Source organism: Apodemus sylvaticus, chromosome 10 (genome assembly GCF_947179515.1).
Source record: "Apodemus sylvaticus chromosome 10, mApoSyl1.1, whole genome shotgun sequence".
NCBI lineage: Eukaryota > Metazoa > Chordata > Mammalia > Rodentia > Muridae > Apodemus > Apodemus sylvaticus.
Window position 1 is genome coordinate 40,625,106 of NC_067481.1, and position 25,530 is coordinate 40,650,635.

A 25,530-nucleotide genomic window follows, 5' to 3' on the forward strand; every position below is an offset into this window, starting at 1 on the left:
GGTGCAAACCGCCAGGGGTCTGTCTGCACCCAGGGTCTGGGCAGATAGGTGGTTCGTATGTGTGTCATCTGGTCATGGGTCCTATGCTCTAAGGGGTGCTCAGCATTTGTAGGGACTCCCTGCCACCATCTTCGCTCCATGACAGAGCAGTTGGGGAGCACCAGGTTCACTGAGACAACCCAAGTATAACACTGCCTAGGGCAAGATACAGCAGGGCTCCAACGGCACACTAGAGGAAGGCAGCACATCAGCAATCTGTGCCAAGGGAAACCCAGTCATCCAGTGTTGCAGAAATAGCCTTACAGGCTCACAGGAGGTTGAAGCACCAGACAGTGACAACAAGACCAACTAACACCAGTGAGAAGTAGATGGCTAAAGGCAAACATCGGAACATTACTAACAGAAACCAAGGCAATATGGCAGCATCTGAACCCAATTCTCCAATAACAGCAAGTCCTGGATACCACACACACCAGAAAAACAAGATTTGGATTTAAAATCACTGGTCATGATGCTGTTAGAGGAACACATGAAGGACATAAATAAATCTCTTAAAAAAATTCAGGAGAAAAATGATCAAAAGTTAGAAGCCCTAACAAGGGAAACACAAAAATCATTGAAAGAAATTCAGGAGAATATGGGTCAAAAAATAGAAGCCAATAAGGAAGAAATGCAAAATCACTTAAAGAAATACAGAACTTTGGTCAACAAGCAGAAGTCATGAAAGAGGAAACACAAAAATCTCTTAAAGATTTACAGGAAAACACAAACAAGCAAGTGAAGGAGTTGAGCAAAACCATCCAGGATCTACAAACAGAAGTAGGAACAACTAAGAAATCACAAAGGGAGACAAATTTGGAGATAGAAAACCTTGGGAAGAAATCAGGGGCCATAGATGCAAATATCAACAACAGAATACAAGAGATAGAAGAAAGAATCTCTGATGCCAAAGGTACCATAGAAACCATGGACTCAACAGTCAAAGGAAATACAAAATGCAAAAAGCTGGTAACCCAAAACATCCAGGAAATCCAGGACACAATGAGAAAACCAAACCTAAGGATTATAGGCATAGATGAGAGTGAAGATTTACAACTTAAAGGACCAGCAAATATCTTCAACAAAATTATGGAAGAAAACTTCCCTAACCTAAAGAGAGAGATGCCCATGAATATACAAGAAGCCTACAGAACTCCAAACAAACTGGACCAGAACAGAAATACTTCCCGTCACATAATAATTAAAACCCCAAATGTACTAAACAAAGAAAGAATACTAAAGGCAGTAAGAGAAAAAGGCCAAATAACATATAAAGGAAGACCTATCAGAATCACACCAGACTTCTCACCAGAGACCATGAAAGCTAGAAGATCCTGGGTAGAGCTCATGCAGACTCCAAGAGAACACAAATGCCAGCCAAGACTACTATATCCAGCAAAACTCTCAATCACTATAGATGGAGAAACCAAGATATTCCATGACAAAACAAAACTTACACAATATCTTTCCACAAACCTAGCCCTACAAAGGACAATAGGAGGAAAACACCAATACCAATACACCAACCCGAGGAGGGAAATTATACCCTGGAAAAAGCAAGATAATAACCTTCTTTCAGCAAATCCAAAAGAAGATAACCACTCAAATATAAAATTAACATAAAAAATAATAGGAAGCAATAATCACTATTCCTTAATATCTCTTAACATCAGTGGACTCAATTCCTCAATATAAAGACATAGACTAACAGACTGAATACATAAACAGGACCCTTCATTTTGCTGCATACCGGAAACAAACATCAGTCTCAAAGACAAAAACTACTTTAGAGTAAAAGGCTGGAAGATAATTCTACAAGCACATAGTCTCAGGAAACAAGCCGGAGTTGCCATTCTAATATCAGATAAAATTGACTTTCAACCAAATGTCATCAAAAGAGACACGGAAGGACACTTCTTGCTGGTCAAAGGAAAAATCCACCAGAAAGAACTCTCAAACCTGAACATATATGCTCCAAATGCAAGGGCACCCCCGTTCATCAAAGAAACTTTCCTAAAGCTCAAAGCACACATTGCACCTAACACAATAATTGTGGGTGACTTCAACACCCCACTCTCCTCAATGGACCGATCAGGAAAACAGAAACTAAACAGGGAGACAGTGAAACTAATTGAAGCTTTGGATCAATTGGATTTAACAGATATATAAAGAACTTTTCTTCCCAAAGCAAACGAATATACCTTTTTCTCAGCACCTCATGGTACCTTCTCCAAAATCGATCATATAGTTGGACACAAGACAGACCTCAACAAATATAAGAAGATTGAAATAATCCCATGCCTCCTATCAGATCACTAGGGAGTAAAAGTGGTCTTCAATAACAACAAAAACAACAGAAAGCCCACATGGAAACTGAACAATACTCTACTCCATGATACCTTGGTCAAGGAAGAAATAAAGAAAGAAATCAAAGACTATTTAGAATTTAACTAAAATGAAGACACAACATACCCAAGTTTATGGGACACAATGAAAGCAGTGCTAAGAGGAAAACTCATAGCTTTGAGTGCCTCCAAAAAGAAATTGGAGAGAGCATACACTAGAAGCTTAATGGCCTAACTGAAAGCCCTGGAACAAAAAGAAGCTAATTCACCCAGGAGGAGAAGAAGACAGGAAACCATCAAACTCATGGCTGAAATCAATCAAGTAGAAACTAAGAGAACCATACAAAAAATCAATAAAACCAGGAGCTGGTTCTTTGAAAAAAAATCAACAAGATAAATAAACCCTTAGCCAGACTAACCAAAGGGCACAGAGACAGTATCCAAATTAACAAAATTAGAAATGAAAAGGGAGCTATAACAACAGAAACCAAGGAAATTCAAAAAATCATCAGATCCTACTGCAAAAGCCTGTACTCAACACAACTGGAGAATCTGGAGGAGATGGATAAATTCTTAGACAGATACCAAATACCAAAATTAAATCAGGATCAAATAGATCATCTAAACGGTCCCATAATCCCTAAAGAAATAGAAGGGCTCATAGAAAGCCTTCAAAAAAAAAAAAAAAAAAAAGCACAGGAACAGATGGTTTTAGTGCAGAATTCTATCAGACCTTCAAAGAAGACTTAACACCAATACTTTTCAAACTATTCCACAAAATATAAACAGAAGGAACACTACCCAACTCCTTCTACGAAGCCACAATTACGCTGATACCAAAACCTCACAAATATCCAACAAAGAAAGAGAACTTCAGGCCAATTCCCTTATGAATATCGATGCAAAAATACTCAATAAAATTATCGTCAACCGAATCCAAGATCACATCAAAACGATTATCCACCATGATCAAGTAGGCTTCATCCCAGGGATGCAGGAATGGTTCAATATGCGGAAATCCATCAATGCTATCCACTACATAAACAAACTCAAAGAAAAAAACCACATGATCATTTCATTACATGCTGAAAAAGCATTTGACAAAATTCAGCATCCTTTCATGCTAAAAGCCTTGGAAAGAACAGGAATTCAAGGCCCATATCTAAACATAGTAAAAGCAATACACAGCAAACCGTAGCCAACATCAAACTAAATGAAGAGAAACTTGAAGCAATTCCACTAAAATCAGGGACTAGACAAGGCTGCCCCCTCTGCTCGTATCTTTTCAATATAGTTCTTAAAGTCCTAGCTAGAGCAATTAGACAACATAAGGAGGTCAAAGGGATACAAATTGGAAAGGAAGAAGTCAAACTATCACTATTTGCAGATGATATGATAGAATACTTAAGTGACCCAAAAAACTCTATCAGAGAACTCCTACAGCTGATAAACAACTCCTCAAAGTTGCTGGTTACAAAATCAACTCAAGCAAATCAGTAGCCTTTCTATACTCAAAGGATAAGCAGACTGAGAAAGAGATTAGGAAAAGAGATTAGAGATTCACAATAGCTACAAACAGCATCAAGTATCCTGGGGTGACTCTAACCAAACAAGCGAGAGACCTATAGGACAAGAACTTCAGATCTCTAAAGAAGGAAATCGAAGAAGACCTCAGAAAAAATCTTCCATGCTCGTGGATTGGCAGGATTAATATAGTTAAAATGGCCATCTTGCCAAAAGCAATTTACAGATTCAACGCAATCCCCATCAAGACACCAATTCAGTTCTTCAAAGAGCTAGAAAGAGCAATTCTCAAATTCATCTGGAATAACAAAAAACCCAGGATAGCTAAAACTATTCTCAACAGTAAAAGAACTCCTAGTGGAATCAGTATCCCAGACCTCAAACATTACCTCAGAGCAATAGTGATAAAAACTGCATGGTATTGGTACAATGACAGGCAAGTGGATCAATGGAATAGGATTGAAGACCCAGAAATGAACCCACACACCTAGGGTCCTTTGATCTTCGACAAAGGAGCTGAAAACATCCAGTGGAAAAAAGATAGCCTTTTCAACAAATGGTCCTGGTTCAACAGGAGGTCAGCATGCAGGAGAATGTGAATTGATCCATTCTTATCTCCTTGTACTAAGCTCAACTCCAAGTGGATCAAGGACCTCCACATAAAACCTGACACCCTGAAACTAATAGAAAAGAAACTGGGGAAGACCCTTGAGGACATGGGCACAAGGGAAAAGTTCCTGAACAAAACACCAATAGCTTATGCTCTCAGATCAAGAATTGACAAATGGGACCTCATAAAACTACAAAGTTTCTGAAAGGCAAAGGACACTGTCAAAAGGACAAAAGGTCAACCAACAGATTGGGAAAGGATCTTCACCAACCCTACATCCAACAGAGGGCTGATATCCAATATATACAAAGAACTCAAAGAAGTTAGACCCCAGAGAACCAAATAACCCTATTAAAAATGGGGTACAGAGCTAAACAAAGAATTTTCTCCTGAAGAACTTTGGGTGGCTGAGAAGCACCTTAAGAAATGTTCAACATCATTAATCATTAGGGAAATGCAAATCAAAACAACCCTGAGATTTCACCTCACACCAGTCAGAATGGCTAAGTTTAAAAACTCAGGAGACAGTAGGTGTTGGTGAGGATGTGGAGAAAGAGGAACACTCCTCCACTGCTGGTGGGATTGCAAGATGGTACAACCACTCTGGAAATCAGTCTGGCGGTTCCTCAAAAAACTGGGCATGACACTTCCAGAGAACCCTGCTATACCTCTCCTGGTCATATACCCAGAGGATTCCCCAGCATGAAATAAGGACACATGCTCCACTATGTTCATAGAAGCCTTATTTATAATAGCCAGAAGCTGGAAAGAACTCAGATGCCCCTCAATGGAGGAATAGATACAGAAAATGTGTTATATTTACACAATGGAGTACTACTCAGCAATTAAAAACAATGAATTCATGAAATTCTTAGGCAAATGTTTGGAACTGGAAAATATCATCCTAAGTGAGGTAACCCAATCAGAAAAGAATACACATGGAATGCAATCACTGATAAGTGGATATTATTAATTAGCCCAGAAATTCTGAATTCTCAAGACACAGTTAGCATATCAAAGGATACCCAAAAAGAGGGAAAGAGAGGGCCCTCGTTCTGAAAAGAGTTGATCCAGCATTATAGGGGAATACCAAGACAGGGAAAGGGAAGGCGGGTAATTGGGAAAAGGGCAGAGGGAAGAGGGCCTATGAGACCGATGGGGAGGGGGAAACCAAGAAAGGGGAAATCATTCAGAATGTAAACAAAGAATATAGAAAAAAAGGATGAAATGTTCTATTAATATGTTAGACCCATTTGGTTCATAACGTCTCTTAGTTTCATTGTGTCTTTGTTCAGTCTCTGTTTCCATGATCTCTTGATTGCTGAAAGTGGGGTCTTGATGTTTTCCACTATTATTGAGTGAAATGCAATATTTGCTTTGAGCTTTAGTAAAGTTCTTATATAAATGTGGCTGCTGTTACATTTGGAGCATAGATGTTCAGAATTGAGAGTTCATCTTGGTAGATTTTTCCTTTTACCAGTATAAAAAGTCCTTCCTTATCTTTTTTGACAACTTTTGGTTGGAAGTCAATTTTATTCAATATTAGAATGGTTACTCCAGCAGGTTTCTTGGGACCATTTGCTTGGAAAATTGCTTTCCCACCTTTTACTCTGAGGTAGTGTCTGTCTTTGTCATTGAGATGCATTTTCTCTATGCAGCAAAATGTTGGGTCCTGTTTACATATCCAGTCTGTTAGTCTATGCCTTTTTATTGGGGAATTGAATCCATTAATGTTAAGAGATATTAAGGAAAAGTGAGTGTTACTTCCTGTTATTTTTGTTGTTAGAGGTGGAATTATGTTTGTGTGTCTATCTTCTTTTAGGTTTGTTAAAAGTTTATGTTCTTGCTATTTCTAGGGTGTAGTTTCCTTCATTGTGTTGGTGTTTTCTATCTATTATCCTTTGTAGAGCTGGGTTTGTAGAAAGATAATGTATAAATTTAGTTTTGTCACAGAATTTTTTATTTTCTCCATCTATGGTAATTGAGAGTTTTGATGGGTATAGTAGCCTGGGCTGGCATCTGTGCTCTCTTAGGGTCTTATGACAACTGCCCAGGATCTTCTAGCTTTCATAGTTTCTGGTGAGAAGTATGGTGAAATTCTGATAGGAATGCTTTTATGTTACTTGACCTTTTTCCCTTACTGCTTTTAATATTCTTCCTTTGTTTAGTGCATTTGGTATTTTGATTATTATGTGATGGGGTGAATTTCTTTTCTGGTCCAGTCTATTTGGAGTTCTATGGGCTTCTTGTATGTTCATGGGCATCTCTTTCTTTAGGTTAGGAATGTTTTCATCTATAATTTTGTTGAAGATATTTACTGGTCCTTAAAGTTGGGAATTTTTGCTGTCTTCTATATGTATTATCCTTAGGTTTGATATTCTCATTGTGTCCTGGATGTTTTGGGTTAGGAGCTTTTTTTGCATTTTGAATTTTGTTTGACTGTTGAGTCAATGTTTTCTATGGTATCTTCTACACCTGAGATTCTTTCTTCTGTCTCTTGTATTCTGTTGGTGATACTTGTATCTATGACTCCTGATTTCTTTCCTAGGTTTTCTATCACCAGGGTTGTCTCCCTTTGTGATTTCTTTATTGTTTCTATTTCCATTTTTAGATGTTTTCTTCATTTCCTTCAACTGTTTGATTGTGTTGTTCTGTAATTCCTTAAGGAATTTTGTGTTTCCTCTTTAAGGGCTTCCACCTGTTTACCTGTGTTTTCCTGTTTTCTTTAAGGGAGTTATTTATGTCCTTCTTAATGTCCTCTATCATCATCATGAGAAGTGATTTTAGATCTGAATCTTGCTTTTCTATTGTGATGGTGTATCCAGGACTTGCTATGGTGGGAGAATTGGGTTCTGATGATGCCATGTAACCTTGGTTTCTGTTGCTTATGTTCTCATGCTTGCTTCCCACCATCTGATTATCTCTAGTGCTACCTGCCCTTGCTATATGTGACTGTAGCATGTCCTTTCTGTGATCCTGGTTGTGTCAGAACTCCTCAGAGTCCAACTGTCTCTGTGGTCCTGTGATTCCAGGATCCTGTAATCCTGAGATCCTGGATGTGTCAGAGCTCCTGGGAATCAAGCCTCTGGGGGCCCTGGGATCTTGGTGTTATCAAGCTCCTGGGATCCTGGGAGTCCGAGATCCTGGGTGTGTTAGAGTGCCTGGGAGCAGAGCTTCTTCTGAATGTTGCAGGGATAGCAGTGGAGTTTGTTCAAGGTAAAGCAGTCCAGATAGGAAGGCACTGGTCAGGCTGGGTTCCTGCTAATAGTAAGTTTTCTTTGATTGCCTTTTTTTGTTTGTTTCCGTTTTTTTTTTTTTTCTTCCCCGAGACAGGGTTTCTCTGTCCTGGAACTCACTCTGTAGACCAGGCTGGCTTCGAACTCAGAAATCAGCCTGCCTCTGCCTCCCGAGTGCTGGGATTAAAGGTATGTGCCACCATTGCTTGACTTCTTTGATTGTCTTTTAACTAAATTTAAAGTGTTTCTTGGTGCTGAATCTACATTATCAGCTATCATTCTCAAATATAAGTTTCCCTTGGTTGCCTTTTAACTGTAGACTTAACATGTTTCTCTTGCTAAACTATATGATCCAACTGTATAATCACAAGCTCAAATATAAGTTTCCTTTGATTGCCTTTGCACTATGGACTTGAAGTATTTCTCATGCTAAAGTATATGATCAACTATGCTCACAAGGTCAAGGTTTTAAATTTCCTTAGTCTCTCAAATGTAAACTTACCATTGTTTCTCATTTTGTTAAATTTTTATATTTTCAGTTTCCTAGACAGAAGGGGAAAAAAGCTCTTCTTGCTCCTTCTGCTCCCCAAATGTTTTTGTCTTCCCTAAGGTAATCTTAAAGACTGTTCATGTTGCTAACAAATCTTTATCTTTTGTAAATTTATAATTACAGGTAACCCACTCAGATCTACCTCTCATGAACCAAATAGATTCCATCCAGATAAGTGCACCTGCCAGACAATAGCCTAACTTCTGACTTGCTACCTATTCCAGAGTGTGGGATTCCTTTTCTGTGCCCTGGAATTGGGATTCACCTCACCAACAATCACCAAGACCTAAGGGGTTCAAATGTACACCCAAGAATTTTTTTCTCCCACAGGTACTTAATTTTATTCTCTACCTTTAATGTGTGTGTGTGTGAGAGAGAGAGAGAGAGAGAGGGAGAGAGAGAGAGAGTGTATGTATATGCATGCGCGTGCACGCATACACAGGCATTTAGTCAATTCCAGGCATTTACTAAATCCAGGACAGCTCCAGAGAAGAAACCTCCAGATGCTCCAGTCTTTTCTCATAGACACATACGCTTCTACCAGATGTGCTCCTTTCTGTCTACTCATAGAAGATTAACAGAACCTGGACAGCAAGGAAACAGGCAACTCTCCTAAGACTGGACCAACATCTCCATATCCATATCCTTAGGTTTTCCAGAGATCTGTCACTCCAAAGTCAACAGGAAGTAGCTAAAGATCACGACAACCCTATTCCTCCTCCATAATCACCTTTTTTAAAAAAATTTTTTTCTCCTTTTTTAATTAAACCAAAATGGAGGAATGTTGCCATTTAGTCTACCCACAGTTACCTGGCAACCACCAGGTATGCCTGACTCACTACAAAAGGGCATGCTTGCCCCCTCCATTTTTGTCTTGCTCTTCTTGTAATATCCTCCTGCTCCTCCTTCCCCTCTCTCCCCATCCTCTCCCTCCTCTCTCACCACAGGCTCATGGCTGCCCTCTACTCCCCTATTTTCTCTGTCTGTCTGTCTCTGTCTCTACTCTCTCAACTCCCCTCTCAATTCCCTGAGTAAAGTCTATTGTATAATATACAATTGTGTGGCTGGTTCCTCAGGGGGAAGGGATGCCTTGGCGTGGGCCTGCAGAGGCTCCTCCTTCCTCCAGTCCTGACTGCATATCCACCAAACATATTCCTTCTCTCCTTATATTTTTATAAAACCCAATATTTTTAAAATCCCCCTTTCTGGTATTAGGGGATTGAAAAGGATTAAGAAAAGGGTTGGAGAAGGATGGTAAAAACAAAACAAAACAAAACAAAAAGTAGGCAAAGTCCTGTTACAGTTGTTAGCTCACTACCATCTGTAACTTCAGCTCCAGGGATCAGATAGCCTTTTCTGGTTTCCGCAGGCACCAAGCACACACCGTGTACACATACATATTCACAGGAAAACCCCACAATCTTAGTGTTCTGTTGTTGTGAAGGGACACATGTCCAAGACAACTCTTACAAAGTAAACATTTAATTGGGGTTGGCTCACTGTTTCAGAAACTCGGTCCGTTATCCTCAGCCGGAAGCATGGCAGCTTGCAGGCAGACATGTGCTGGAGGAGCCAAGAGCTCTGTGTCTCGATCCAAAGGCAGCAGAAGAGACTGTTTCCCACAGCAGCCAGGAGGAGGTTCGGATTCCATGCTGTGTGGAGCCTGAGCATAGGAGAACTTAGAGTCTGTCTATACAGTGGTGTTTAAAGTGTATGTAAGCACAAGGGAGACTTATGTAGGAAAAGGACTGTCCTGTGGGTGGAGGGACAAGTGGGGATATCGAGGAGCCCCATGATCAAAAGATTCCACAGATGATAATATCATATTAAAACACTTTATTCAGTGCAATGATACCACTTAATATGAAAGAGGCTGATGGGATTTGAAAAACATCAACATCAACAACACATCAACTTTGCTTCTGACTTTCTATTTGAGGTTTGGTAGCTGTAGTTGTCTTTGCTGTTTGAACACTAGGGGGCACTCACAGCTACAATGACAACTATAGACCCAACCTCACAGGGTAGGGAGTATAGAGTTGGAAGGGTAAGGTGGAGCATTACAGTGACTTGGCCAATATCAAATAAATGCAACTTTCCTTGTAGGTCCACTGTTGTGAGGGACCATCCAGGAATTCTTTGTCTCTAGGAACTGAGTTTCCATGAGTCACTGGTGCTCTCAGAGCTGTCCCTATGTGGGTACTTTGGACTCTTTTATACACTGGATATTTGTAACTCTTGGAAAATGTTTCAGAGGTCTGTGTGTTGTTGTTCTTAACTTCTTTGTAGGCATGTATGATGCCTTTGGAAGCCAGAAGATGACAATAGCATAACTGACTTGGAGTTACAAATGGTTGTGAGCTGTCCTTTGTGTGCTAGGAATAGACTCCAGGTCTGGTAGAAGAGAACCCAGTGTTCTGAATTGCTAACCCACATATCCAAACTGCATAATACATATATGAAATATGTACACATTGTGGGATGGCTAAATTAAGTGAATTGATATGTATATTACTTCATACTATAATGGTTCTTCCACTAGAGAGCGGCAGCTTAATTCTCGCATAGAAGGCCTCTCTGTGCTCCCAGTCACATCCACCACCAAGTTTGCATCTGCTAAGATAAGGAAAATCACTGCTGGGACAAGCCAGGTTTCCTATCTCCGCACCCCTCCATATCGTGGCCATGGGCTAGATGCTGTCCCCAGCCTGTGAGCCCTGACTCCATTCTTAGCTCTTCTGAGACTCCCAGTGGTGCCTGGATGTCCAAGAGTCTGAGAACCCCATGGCCCCAGCCTTGTCACAGGCTTGGGGACACCTGAAGCAGCTCCAGCTTTCCCACATCTCAGACAGTGCTTTCCCACCCTGGAGAGGTGTCTAGGTGCTTCCTTACAGCCCAGCTCATGCCCCAGCGGTATCCTGGGATAAACACAGTTAAACTCCCAGCAGTCTGCCTCCCCAAGAGGTTGTGGCCAATGGAGGGGTGGACGCAGACCTATATATGTGTTCACAAATGACTTCTCTTTAAGACTCCATATCAGTCCCTTCTCTCTCTCTCTCTTTCTCTCTTTCTCTCTCTCTCTCTCTCTCTCTCTCTCTCTCTCTCTCTCTCTCTCTCTCTCTCTCTCGTGTGTGTGTGTGTGTGTATGTGTGTGTGTGTGTGTGTGTTTGTGTCTGTGTGTGTACTACATCTATTTCCATCTTCTGTCTGTGTAGTCTTAGGCTGGTTTCGTATTTTAATTTTATTAAAAATTCTGCAACACTAAATACATGCAGCTTGTCTCTCTGGAGTAATGTCTCACTGTGGTAGCACCATTTTTTCCAAAATATCCAATTTCATTCACACTCTACTCAGGATACTCAGGCCTCCCTTTACTCCAAGTCCGAGACAACATTGACAGAACCTTGGTCACACAGTTCACAATTCTGAGACTATTGTTTCAAGGGCAGTGACAACTTCCTTTAGCATCCACATATACTTCCATTCATGTGCTCTTGTACACACACACACACACACACACACACACACACACACACACACGACACAATTCATACCCATACATTAAAATTAGACTTTCAAAGAGCCATGAGTTTGTAAGCTCGGCAAAGATGGGTTGAACGTATTTGATGTTTATCTGGAAAACATATGTTCTCCTTTGACACATTTAATTGCAATCTTTAATGCACATCTTTACAGTTTAAGATGACATTTAGTGTTTATGTATGTGTGTTGATGGGGGTGCACATATATGCGCAGGTGCTTGTGTACCTGTGTGTCTGTTCTCCTGGAGACCAGAGAACAATGCCAGGAGTTGTTCATTAATAGGGTCTTTCTTTGGCCTGCAGCTCACCATTCAGGCTAAGCTGGCTAGACAGTGAGCCCCAGGGTCCTCCTGTCTCCACCCACCCAGCACTCAGACTGTAATCATGGCATTTCATGTGGATTTGGGGTACGAAATTCAGGTCCTGCTGTGTACAGGGCAATCATTTTGTCAACTGGGCTGTGTTTCTCAGTCCTCCAGATGACACCTATGAAATAAAATTCTTTCCTTACAATAACTTGAGCACTGTGCCTGCATGGGAGATTCAGAATGTAGGGTTTGCTGGAATTGGCATTCAAAGTGTAATACTCGTTTACTTTGAATTTCATAGTTTAGTCTGGTAAGAGGAGTCTTGGTTTATTAATTCATCATTCTAACCTGGCTTACAAGATGACAGGTCTTAGGAATTTTTATACCTATTTAGCTGTACTTGTTGCTGCACACATCTCCTTATCTCATGACTCCCTCCACATCTCCCTGCCTCTTATGCTCTTCATTGGGTGTCAAAGCCCAGTTCTCATGTCCAGGGTAAACTGAGGTGAGGCATAGAGTTGGCATAGACTAATCACTCACCAAATTTTTCTCTGAGAGAACCAAGCTTGATTCTCTAGAACCACAAAATATGCCCTGGGGCCCATGAAAACTTCTGAGGCCAGTGTAAGACTCTGGAGTCATCAAGAATTTCTCTGGAGCTGTTTAAAAGGATGAAGGAACACATACATACATGCAAGCATGCATACATACATACACAAACATACATACATGCACACATACATACACAATGGATGAAGCAAAGTCCAAAATTCACACTTTCATAACATACTTACACACATACATCCATATGTACATACATATGTACATTCATACATATATACATATATACACGTCTTTGGTACAAGGTACAAGGTTCCAATGAGCAACCTCCAACAACTTTATTTTTTCCTCACACAGCTTGCATATCCCAGGAAAATCTTTCCAGTAGTACAAACATCACAATATGGTTATACTCTATTTTTCTTTAGGTGAATGATTACAATGAGTATACATAAGAAAAAACATGTTTCCCAATACCCTCACATGATCAAATGTTTTATGTATCATGGATAAACAAAACAAAGACAAATTATTCTCAAGAACCCATATATATTCATAACTAACTAACTAGTTATACTGCCAATGTGTAGTAAGCAAGGTAATTTCCTCAGACAGCATCTCTTATTGACACACTGCAATTATTTTATTATTCACCTTAATCTTATAAAAAAATCTTAAAATATTACAAATTTAAACCTTCATATAAAAAAACTCATTATTACTGGAAATCCCCAGGGTGCACATCTACTTATTAACAATTTTCAATTAAATCCTGTCAGGAACCAAGGGTAAAAATGGGTTTAAGATATTAGTCATCACCTTGATCACCAGCCCAGCTTCAGGCAAAGAGGCAATATCCACACCAGGCAGAGGTAGCTGGGCTGCCATTGTTCCCTGGCATCAAAAAGGTTCTAGCTCAACTCTTAAGAGTGTGCATTTCTGAACTTCAAATTGTTCCCTAAGATTTTCTACATCAAAGCCACTAGCAAAAGTATCTTAGCCTAACTTTACTACAATCTACATTTCCAAATTCTTTCTAAGGGTGGTAGACATTACTAACAATCTACAGTCCTTTCTGAGAGTAGTGTTGAATCAGTAATCTGTTCCAACAGCAAGGCTTGAGAAAGATCACTCACTATTCTTGTCGGTACTGTCCAGTGAGGGGCTGGAAGCATCTTTGGAGTTTTCATACAACTCATGGATTATGAGGAATGTGGTGACCTTGAAGACAAATGAGCAGAGCAAAACTCCACAACACATGAAGTTCTCAGGACAGGCAGATCTTGGGGTTCTGCATCTAATGTGGTTGTGCTAACCAGTGGTGCACATTCCATGAGTTCTAAGGTTGTTGTGTTGTTCCTCCTGCATGGAACCAAACATCTGAGTATACATTTTCACCCATATACCACACAGGTTCAATTATCTTCCCTGTTCAACCTGAGAATTACAAGAGAAAGATCAGTTCCACAAGTCTTGAGTCAAAATGGAAGCAAGCTTTAATTAAATACTGGCCAGTGTTAGGTCTCAAACCTGGGACAAATGGATCAAGTGCCTAGTAATCATATCAAACCAGACATGAGCTGCTAGGTTCTCCCTGCATCCTTCAGTCCCTACCAGTTACAGGGCCCTCCTGGAAGGCATACTCTGCTCCCTACACTGAATTCTCCAGCTCAGGGCTGGGCTGCCTTTCCCCAATTGCACATCCATACATAACTCAACCATTCTGGTTATCAGACCCTTTTGTTTCTCCTTTGGGCCCCCTGCCTATTGTGGTTTATAAAAAGAAAGAGAAGAAGGCAGGGATACATTTGGTGGAGGAAGAGTAAGTGTAGGGGAAGGGGTGTCTCTGCAGGCCTGTTGAAGGGTCCGTTCCCCCTAAGGTACCCACCATGCCAATGTGTAGAATACACTTTATTTAGGGTCTGGGGAGGGAGTTGGGACAGAGAAAGGCAGACAGAGAGTAGAGGCCTGCTGTGAGCATGTGGAGAGAGAGTGGGAAGAATGGGGAGAGAGGGGAAGAGGGAGGGAGCAAGGGCAAGAGGAAAAGAGAGCAAGAGAGTGAGGAGGGGCAAGCAGCCCTTTTACAGTGAGTCAGGTACACCTGGCTGTTGCCAGGTAACTGTGGGGTGGAGCCTAGACAAAATGCCAACCCTGGCTGCAGTACCTGGCACCTCTCTCTCCTCCCTCCCTCTCCTCCATCTCCTCGAAAGGTTAGGGACAAGTTCATTCTGGACTCTCCAAGATGATTCTACCTGTGACTATGTCTCCCTTTTATCCACAAGCTTTCTCTTCCTCCATACCTGAACCTGTCGTCTTCCTTGCTTTTTATTTCTTTTTCTCATCCACGTGATGCCGAAAACCAGGGACAGTCAAGTTTTCTTTCTTTCTTTCTTTCAGCTTGGAAGGATTCAGCCCAGAAACACTCCGGGGTTCTCAGAAAATGGCGGCATGGGTATAGTTTGCCGAGTCATACTAGGGCAAACCCATAAGGCCACTGGGTTTCCCATCAGGTCCAATTAGAGGCAAGCACGTATCTTGACTTACTTCCTGCCTTTGTACCTCCCCCCTTGGTCCAGGAAGGGGCATGCTTGTATACTTACTTCCTGCCTTTATACCTCCTGCCTAAATCCAATCCTGTAAGCATTCATCACAACATATTTCTGCCTACAAATCTTCAGCCTTTATGTGATCAAGCACATCTGGTGCAGCTGGGTCAAACAAACTTGTTTAGGAACATGAAAACCTGTGGCTAATTTTGTCCCACAAACAATAACCTCCAGCTTTTCAGGAAGTATCTGTCCTTGGGTGAGGGGCTTACAGATTAAAGCCAGTTTTGTCTCACAGACCTCTTTGGCACAGAGTTAATACTTAAAACATAACGTTGTTTCTCACCCTCCACTCCCCCAACCCCTTGAAGCCTTTGCCCCAATTCTCATGGACTCTTTTGACTTAATATAGTGCAGCAGTTGGAGGCTATACTATGTGTGTGAGAGAGACATGCTGTTTGTCTTTCTGATCCTGGGGTAAAATATTTTCTATTTCTATAATTTTGTGTGTGCGTGTGTATGTCTGCATCTGAAAAAAGTTCCATTAAGTATATGGACCAAGTTTCTATCACTCATTTGTCTCAGGCAACTGTCCTCAGTGAAGAGGGGCAGTTCTCAACTGTGGAATCCAAGTGGACCATAAGGAAGTTACTAGACAGTGGCAATATACACCATCCCAGTGTTTGCCACTTTGCCAGTATTTCAGTTAAAGTTAAGTAAAAACCTGCAGATGCAAGAGTATCAATCAAGTCCTTTCTCCTTCTGGAACCAGGAGAGGGAACCCCCCTCCCCCCCCCCCAGCAAGAAGAGCCTTCAGTACAGACATTCTTCAATATCCCCTCCCTCCCTTCTCCATCTGCATGTTCCTGCCTACTCTCCCTTCCCCCATTCTCCCTTCTCTCCTCCTCACAGTTCTTCTCCTCCTCCCTTCAGCTCCCTTCTTCCTTCCAGATATATTCATGTAGATCTTACAAATTAGAGAGAGTGCTTCATATGTGTCACCTCACATCCTGCTCTTCTCACTAATTGCATCTCAGTCACTTGGCCCAAACATGTCATTTCACTCTCAGTACTGCAGGTGAAACCCCACTGTCTGCGTTTCTTTGTCCCTTCCTCTGTGGATGGATGACAGTGCCCACCCAGTTCTGTGCTTCTGTGAATCTCTAGTGCCACAGTGAACACAGATGTACAGGAATCTGTCCTCTGACCACTTAAAGTCCTTCCCTTGTCCCAGAAATGTGACATTTTAAGAAGAAACAAAAATAGGTTTTAATTAGGGAGGCCACACCTCATAGCAATAAAAAATTAAATAATCCCCAGCAGTGGCATGATCCACCCTATCGCCCCCCTATGTTCTGGGTTCCAAAATGAAACACACACAGGCTTTATATTTTGATATACCTTAATCAGCTCAGTGGCTGAGCCACTTCCCAACCTCCACGTGGCTAACCCACCTCCCCCTCTTAATTCCTGTCTTTACATACGAAATCCTACATTCCACCATGGCTGCCCTGGACACAGTCGGGTGGCCCTCTCGGGCTGCTCTCCCCTGTCTCCTACATGGTGGCTATGCTCTCTGTCCCGCACCTTCTCAGGCGTGGTGTCTCCCCTTCTCCACCTCTTCAGGCAGGACAGATCTCTTCTCCTTTCCTCTCTCTTCTGGTGGTGGGTGCGGGTGGGGTCCTAAAAGTCCTGCCTCTATTTGCTCTGCCCAGCCACTGGCTGCCAGCATCTTTCTTTACCAATTGGAGGCAGAGTCCTAGAAGCTACTTTCTTGCAGATGTTCTTGGGCAGATGTTCTTGCACAAATAGTTTTGGAGACACAAATTAACATACAATTAGCCATAAAAATTCTTGACCAAACTCAAAGCAGTAAAGAGTGCATTTTATACAGGGCTTTTAATATTAAGTTTCCTATTTTTATCTCTCATATATAGGCTAACATAATTTCGCTGGAGGTTTTGTTTCTTTGTATGTTTGTTTCTTTGTTTTTCGAGACAGGCTATTTCTGTAACCCTGGCTTCACTGGAGTTTTAAAAACTTCAGGTTGGATTTTAAAGTTCACGTGGATGTGGAGAGAGGGAGGGCCAGCCAGGAGATACAGCAGGAACTCGTGTGAGCTTTTAGGCAGAGACTAAAAAAGCACATGCTTACCTTTTTGGACGGCCTCCTGGGATGGTGACTAAGTACAGGAGCGGTCGCGGGAAGGATGTGGTAAAGTTCACATACATCCGAGACGTTGCTCAGGCCTCATGGTTATTCTTTGTGTTTCGCTTCTCTTGCTCTCGGGGACACCTGGGCGTTGTTCCTCCCATACTGAGCAGTTTCTTCCACTTAAAAAGGCCCCCGTGTGATTTCAGTTACACAGCGGGACTTTGCCACCCACCAGTGATACAAACGATGACACAGGCTTTTGAGTATTTTAAAGCTTACACCTATAGCTGGGCAGATTCCCAGCCAGCTTTCTAGTTCATCCTGATTAGCCCTAGCATTCCCTTCCACGGTGTGGCCAGCTCTACCTCTCTGCTCCTGTTCTGAATCCCCAGGCAATTTTGGCGCCCTTACTTTCTTCTTCCGGAGTCCCTACCCGGAAGTTCTACACTCCACTTCCTGACCATCAGCTCTTTATTACAGCCAAAAGACAAGCGAGGAAGGACGAATATTTACAAAGTATAAGACCTCCGATGGACCACAAAAATAAGAATACCAAGGTCCAGCTCATAGTCAGCCCTCTGTCTAGTACTTAGGTCGCTGCTGGTTTATCCCTCAATAATTGACTGTATACAAAATGTACCCCCAACACAAATATAAGGGCTTCACTTTCAGCTTTGGTGCCAGATGATTAGTTAGCACTGGCCAGGGGATGAAATCAAGGCATGACTTTTTGTCTTCTCTCCACTGAGAAGATGCCATACAGTAAGCCTGTGACCTCCTCTCAGCAGTCGTGACCAGTATTTAATACTTAGTAAATGCTTGCTTTAAATTCGGCTGGAAATGTTTGAGTTCTTTTTTTTTTTTTTTTTTGTTGTTGTTGTTGTTGTTTTTTATCAACACCCAGGATAAACATATGGAAACCCTGCAGACACACTCTGGTGATGCTGGGAGGCAGAAGTCAGAGTGGCCAAGGACCTGGCAGAGTCATCAGTGTTCCAGTGCCTAACTGCGCACCGAAACTGAGATCTCCCCAGAATGCCTGGCACTCGGGGATTATGCAAGGATGCCCCTGAAGCAGACTCCTGTCCATTAAATTCTCCTACTCAGACTGGTGAAGCCTCTATGCGACACCCATTCAATTGTTATAGTCGTCTCTGTTACATCTTTATTTTGTGTCCTAAGTCAATATCTGATCTACATTTGTGTGTTAGGACTCAGAAGGCTATGAAATCAGATGACATAGGAAGGACTGATGGACCTCTGAAGGAGAGAAGTCCAGTTGTTCCATGTCGTCCTCCTCTCTTATGTATCTATTTGATGTTTCTATGTTCTGACTCAGGGCTGTAAGGCACAGCTGCACCCAAGGCTCCAGGTGGCACCTAGCCTCACCTCCAGCTGCTTCTTGAGAGCAGGAAAACTGCATTGGTAAAAACTTCACATCTTAGAACACTGAGCATGGGTAAGGGTGTGGGGTGGCATAAAGAATTCACAAGTAAAGCTTGGGACTCCATGGAGAGCTGTGTAAAGCCTGGGGTCCCAGACGGAAGCCAGGTCCTGCCAAACTGCCTTGTCCCACCACTGCATCAGGCCAGAACCAGCTCCTCTCCAAAGTGTGGATGACTCTGTGATTTCTGTCTGTATGTTTTGATGGGGGTCTTATGTCATGGAAAGCACATGGCCATTGCATACTGGTTCATGACTGGTCGTGAATGCATGAATAAATGCTTTTTTCTTATTCCTTCTGCCTGTTACCTGTGCTCAGAATTAACCTGTGGTTTTCCTGGACACCGGATTTAATATAATAGGAATTCAAATGGCGTTTAAATGTGGATCATATTCATTGTTTTATAATGTTCTAATTTATTGCTGGTTCTGAAAAATGGGTTATGGCTCACATAGGCATGTTTTTAAACTCTAGGGTCAAAAACTAAAAGGATTATTGACTTACAAGTTATTAGATATGGTTAAAAATCTATAATATCTATAACAAGGAATTAAGGGAAAACTGGTAGTAGGTTGACTGGTTAAAAGCTTATACTTGCGTAAATTTAAATAATGCTGCTTGATCCTATTCGGGGACATAAGCAACACGTGACTGGTTGCAATCCTGACTGTGAGATAAGGCAGTCTCTTGTATCATTTCATTTGTTGGCAGGGGCCTGTGGCTCAATGGTGTCAGCAGATGCAAGGGTATGCAATTTTCTTGTTGCCTCTCATTCTAAGTACGGAGCATCATGGTCGCAACAGTTCACTTTACAATTTCATCATCACTAGAAATCTAACCACAATCATAACCCCACTGTTTCTTTTAGGAGAAGTTGGTTCTAAGACCATGTAATATGTTATGTACCAGTTATATGGAGATACTACTTTAACTTCACCTTAAAATGGAATTTTTTCTTTTTAAAAATAAATGTTGGGTTAGGAAGATAAATCCAAAATTAAATCAAAATTAGACAAATATATTTAAGATTTACTTATTTCACTAATATGAGTACACTGTCGCTGTCTTCAGACACTCCAGAAGAGGGTATGGGATCCCATTACAGATGTCTGTGAACCAACATGTGTTTGCTGGGAATTGAACTCAGGACCTCTGGAAGAACAATCAGTGATATTAAACACTGAGCCATCTCTCCAGCTCAACAAATATACTAACAAGACCAAAACCATGTCTACTTACTTACTTAGATGTTGTTATGTATGAGGGCTTGCCTGCGTGTATGTAAATGACCCACATGCATGCCTCAGGCTCTCTGTGGACAGAAGAGTGTCATGGATGCCTGAAACTTGACTTAACATTGGTTGTGAGCAGCCACGTGAGCGCTGGGAATCCAAGCCTGGTTCTCTGCCAGCGCAGCCAGTGCTCTTTACTGCTGAGCGCTTGCTTCAGTCCCTGAAGTGTAGCATTAGAGAACATTAGCAGTGCGTAAGTGAGTCTGTGTGTAGCTGTGGGCTGGGAGGTCATGGCCTACAACACTATGTGGAGGTCAGAAGACAACTCCCTTGAGATATTTTCTCTCTTTCCTGCACTGAGATCCCTGGGGCTGGAGCTCCTCAGGCAGGGAGGCAGATGCCTCCGTCCACTGAGCCATCACCTCACTGTCTCCCACATCAGCCTTTCCCTGAGGTTTGTCCACTTGACCTGAACACCTGACCCTCCAGCCAAGCATGCCATCACAGGACTCTGTTGCCCATTCCCGGTCCACGTCCCTGCCCCACACTGTCACAGTCATCCTTTACTTGGGTTCCTCCTTCTGATGTTCCCATGTTAATTTAGCTCCTGACCTGTCACCCCAAGAGGCTGTCATCAAGCAGACAGCTGTTGCTTTTGTGAAACTCTCTGCCAATGACCCTCCCCTGAGTTCCCACAGCCTTGAAAGTGCAACAACTTTCCTAGGTCATCCATGATGTACCCAGATATTCTCATGACTTCACACTGATGTCACCTCCACCTACACGTGTTTCTAATGTGTCTCAGCCCCAGTGGCTGTTGTGTGGAGGCAGACTTTTAGGGTGTCCTCTAGTTCAGCTACTGTTCCCAGTGACAGGATGTCCTCAGGCAGCTATGATAATGTGTCTTCTTACTTGTTAAGGTGTCAGAGGTCTAAGCCATAATTCTGAAAACCACAATCCCAAGTCATCAAAACATCTAAAACCCCAAAGCCTGGAAATATTATGTTGAAAAAACAAGAATTCTTTAAGAGAATTTGATGATGTTTTGTAAAGATCATTTATTTTAGAAACTTATTAAAATTGCAGAACATTTGTTTGACATCCAAATTTTCTTAAGTATAATTTCCCAGATTGAGCAATGAAATTTCCCAGATTGAGCAATGAAGCTTCTTTGAAGAAAGATACAAGCAAAAGAATTATATTTATAAAGACACTTATCTGAGAACAGAGTTGATGAAAATTGAAGTATATTTTTTAAAATAAATCATATTGATAAAGACATATATCATAACCGAACATGGCTGAAGACGACTGGCATCTGTGAGCACCCATCTCAGAACCCACATCATCAGAACTCTCATGAAGGGCAACCAGTCTTTTGATGAGCTCCATCAAAAGTCACAACAGGTCACCACTGTGTATACAATAGCCGCTAAGGGCCAAATGTTGAGTATTTTTATCCTTCACAAATGTAGATGTACAATAAAGACATTTCTTCCTTTATGAAGGATATACCAACATCTCAATTAACGCATAATACTCACACTGTTGATACTGTAAATACCTTACAGGTGTTATCTACAGCACAAACAACACGATGATATGAATGTGAAAAATACAACACACCAAACCCTAAACAAACAATATCAACATTTTGAAATCCTATTATTAATACTTCATAGGAAATGACCGTACAAACAGAAAAATAGATGCCATCTATAGCCACATAGAGACTGCTAACATGGCCTAAGTCCTGTGGACTGTCGTACATCCAAGAGATACAATGCTCTCCTTTAAGACAGAATGTACTCTCCTCATAGAAAATCATGGTACTCGGTTTCCATATCTCTTTGACCTTTCTGGCAATCTCTTGTTTATAATATACGATATACATATGATATATATATATCATATCCATATCCATATATATACATATACGTATACATATACATATGCTTATATATACATATACATATATATACATATACATATACATATACATATACATATACATATACATATACATATACATATACATATTACATATACATATACATATACATATACATATACATATACACATAAAATTTATAAAATAAATGCACTCAGCATTTAATCTCCGCATACTCTGACCTTTGTGACTATGATTTTGGACATGTGAAAAGTCTTTTCTCAGGTTGTCACATACAAATCAGGTATTTAACAGCAATAAAACACAAGGCTGGATAGCAACACCATGACAAAAAGGTGTATCATATCACCTATTTGAACATTTTCTTTACTGACTTCTCTAGGAAGAGTGTCTCCCATAAATTAAAGGCACCATGCATTTCCTCAGCAAAGAGTGGTTATACAGATAAGGAGAGATATGTATTAATAATTAATTAGGTAATTGATAAGTTTTTAGAGAGGCTCTCTCTGCATAACTCTGGCTGCCCTGGAACTTCACATAGACCAGGAGGCCCTGCCTCCCTCCAGGTGCGGGAATCAAAGGCATGGGTCACATGCATGGCTCAGGGACACATTATTAATGCTATAATTTGCCATTGACATCTTCAATGGCCAATCCCTTTTCCAGAATTTGGTTTCCATTCCTTTGAAGCTCAAAGTCACATTTTCTGTATTTTTATAGAATTGGAGAACATTATCACTTACATACTTTAAAATATCATTGTGCGATACTCCATTTTTTTACGTCAAGCCAGGCTCGAATATGAGGTAATACATTTCTCGAAAAGTAAACTACATAATTGCATGCCTTTAAAAACGCAGAGATAGAAAGTTCGCTACAATTTTTTCCTGTGTAAGCTGTAGAGACTCATGACCTCCTAAGATTTCAGCAAGAGCTTTTTCTAAGTCCTTTACTGTCTTGGTTGTCAGATAATATTTGCGTGGGTAACGTATTTCCGAGCTAGAATCATAAAGACACACGGCCTTATGACCCACGTATGTTATCTTTATCCCGATACCTATTTTCCCAGTGTAACCACCCTGGTTTACCAACGTCTGCTTTAAGGTTAGGGCAATTTGTTTATAATAGCCCTTTAACTCGGCCCCTAGTTTCCTCAGAAGAGCGCTGTTGACTTCCAGGTCCTCTTCTCCCGGGACAAAGCCGTGCAGCGTCAGGAGACTGTCCTGGGAACCGTGAAGCACATCACAGATGACTCCCTGCTTCTCTTGCAAGCCCAGATCCAAAGCCCAGCTCTTAGAGATGACCAGTGTTCCTTTAGGAAGCGAGTGCAACTCTGTCAGGAGGAACTGCTCATAGCCTTCATGTGGTAAGAAAGGTTTCATGCAGAGGGCTTCTGGAGAGCGTATCACCTTTCCAGATATCACTAGACAAGAAAAGAAACATAACAGATTATAAAAGTAAAATGCCAGGAATGTCGCGTGTGATACCTCACCCAGCAGTTTGTAAATCCCACACTTTGCATCCCAACACACAAGATACCAAACACTGATTCAAGAACTGGAGGGAGGCAGGTGCAAGGGGGACTTAGAAACTCAAACTGCCAAAGAAGGACCATGGAAGCAGATGACCTCCCACAGTCCTGCCTTTTCCATGACATGCGCATCAGAGGCTTGCTTGGGGGAACTCCATGGATGAGAAGAGTCAGGAAAGCAAAGGGCAGACTAAAGCTGAGGAGAGAAAAGTCAGGTGATGAAACAGGCAAAAAACATGGCGAAATGGGGAGGGTCCCCAGAGCAAAGGAGGGAGCAGAGCACATTCCCAGGGCTCCAGGTATGGGGAGAGGCTGCCTCAGAGAGGACTACAAGGGGGACTAGGCTTCCCTGTTGAGCAGAAACTGGCAGTTCTAGCCATAAGGTAGCACATACTTCTTCAAAGTCTTATAGAGAAGAGAGTAAAGGAATTTGAAGGGACACTCTCACCTTCTACCTGGCAGGCCAGAATTACAGAGGACATTTCTTTTGTTTGTTTCCCTATCTGAGAATGTCACATGTTGCCAGGTACTATCCTCTGTGTGTATGTGTGTGTGTGTGTGTGTGTGTGTGTATACTAAGATACTCGAGTGACCTGAAATCAAGTAACACTCCCAGTGCAGGAGGAAGCCTGGAGACACCTTTCAGCACAGAGCCCTGTTGAGCAAGGAGGCTGGAACCTGGTCACAGCACCCGACCTAATCAGCCAGGGTGAAAGTACATGGAAGGGGAGCACTGTGTTGGGGAGCATCAGGGTCATCATATGGAAAGCAGCTACGAGGACCTTGTGACGGGCTGCTTGATTGAAGAGTGCATTTATTTTGCTTGGAAAAACCTGAGAAGACAAGTTAATTTTAAATTTCCCAGAAATCCAATAACTCTTTTTTTTCTTTTTCTTTTTTCCCCCTGAAATCCAATAACTCTTACAAAGCACATTAAAAGTATCAATTGAAAGCTCTGCTTTTTAATAGAAAATGGAGTCAGATTATAAGGTCAACAAGAAATGACCAAATTAGACTCTGATGATACTGAACTGCATTGTACTACCCTCAATAAAACATAGCTGGTGAAAGGATGCTAAGAGTAGGTGGATGCATTAGCCATCTAATGATGATTACATTTTACTTTGTGTTTATTTGTTTCTGAAAATTGAGATAGGGTCTCACATAGCCCAGGCTGGCCACAAAGTCACTAAGTAGCCAAGGATGACTATGAATGTCTGATCCACCTCCATCTGCTTCCAAAGGTTTAGCATCACAAGGGCACAACCATGCCTTGTTTTTGGGTTTTATGCAGCACAGGGGATTGTAGCCAGTTTCTTGCATGCTAGACAAGCATTCTCCCAACTAAGACATGTCAGCAGGTTTGGTTTATGTTAAAAATAGTTGAATCTAGAGGGCAGGAAGACTGCTCAGGAAGTAGTTTGTAAAGAGTCTGAGAAGTTTGCATTTTCAGAGACTGTAATGTTCTGGTGTGAGTTCACATGAGGTCTTCATGTCCTAAAGCCAGAATGAAACCAGAGAACTGAGATTAGGGCATAGGGTGGGCTACAGAAGCCTTGCTGTATGAGAGACTGGGACAAGCAAGCAAGCAATGGTCTGGAGAGAGACAAGAGGAGCTGGGTGGGCAACTCTGTGTAGCTGTGTGAAGATCAGTGCCCAGGAAGGCCATTGTCCACTCAAGGCTGCACTGCTCAACTTTCTGATGGAAATGGGCGAGCCCTGAGGCTAGGACAGGACGACACTCTCACTGTTCTGCTGCAGAAAGAAGGGCAGCATTGTCCCCTGACCTGAAACTTGGCAGGGATGTCAGCTTAACCTGCTGTGGCAGGTGACAAGACCCTTGAAGGGTATTATGAGGCCTGGCTTCTCCCTGCTCCTGCTCCAGTTCCAGCTACTGGAGAGGCAGACTGTGTCAGACTTGGCCATTGCGAAGGAAGCAGCTCACAGCATTATTGAAAGCAGTGAATGTACTTTCCATAGGAAACCAGAGATC

General features: G+C 41.8%; 2 protein-coding genes across 4 annotated transcripts in view; both read right to left on the bottom strand.

Moving 5' to 3' along the window:
- LOC127693540 (ribonuclease SLFN12-like) overlaps positions 1-25,530 on the bottom strand; it is a 200,824-nt gene that overhangs the window by 130,011 nt on the left and 45,283 nt on the right. The window lies entirely within an intron of this gene.
- The window catches only part of Slfn12 (schlafen family member 12), a 31,106-nt gene continuing 28,347 nt past the window's right edge, over positions 22,772-25,530 (bottom strand). Inside the window, exon 7 of the mRNA XM_052194471.1 lies at positions 22,772-23,429. Coding sequence (XP_052050431.1) covers positions 22,855-23,429 — 575 coding nt within the window. The 3' untranslated portion in view covers positions 22,772-22,854. The remainder of the gene's footprint in view (positions 23,430-25,530) is intronic.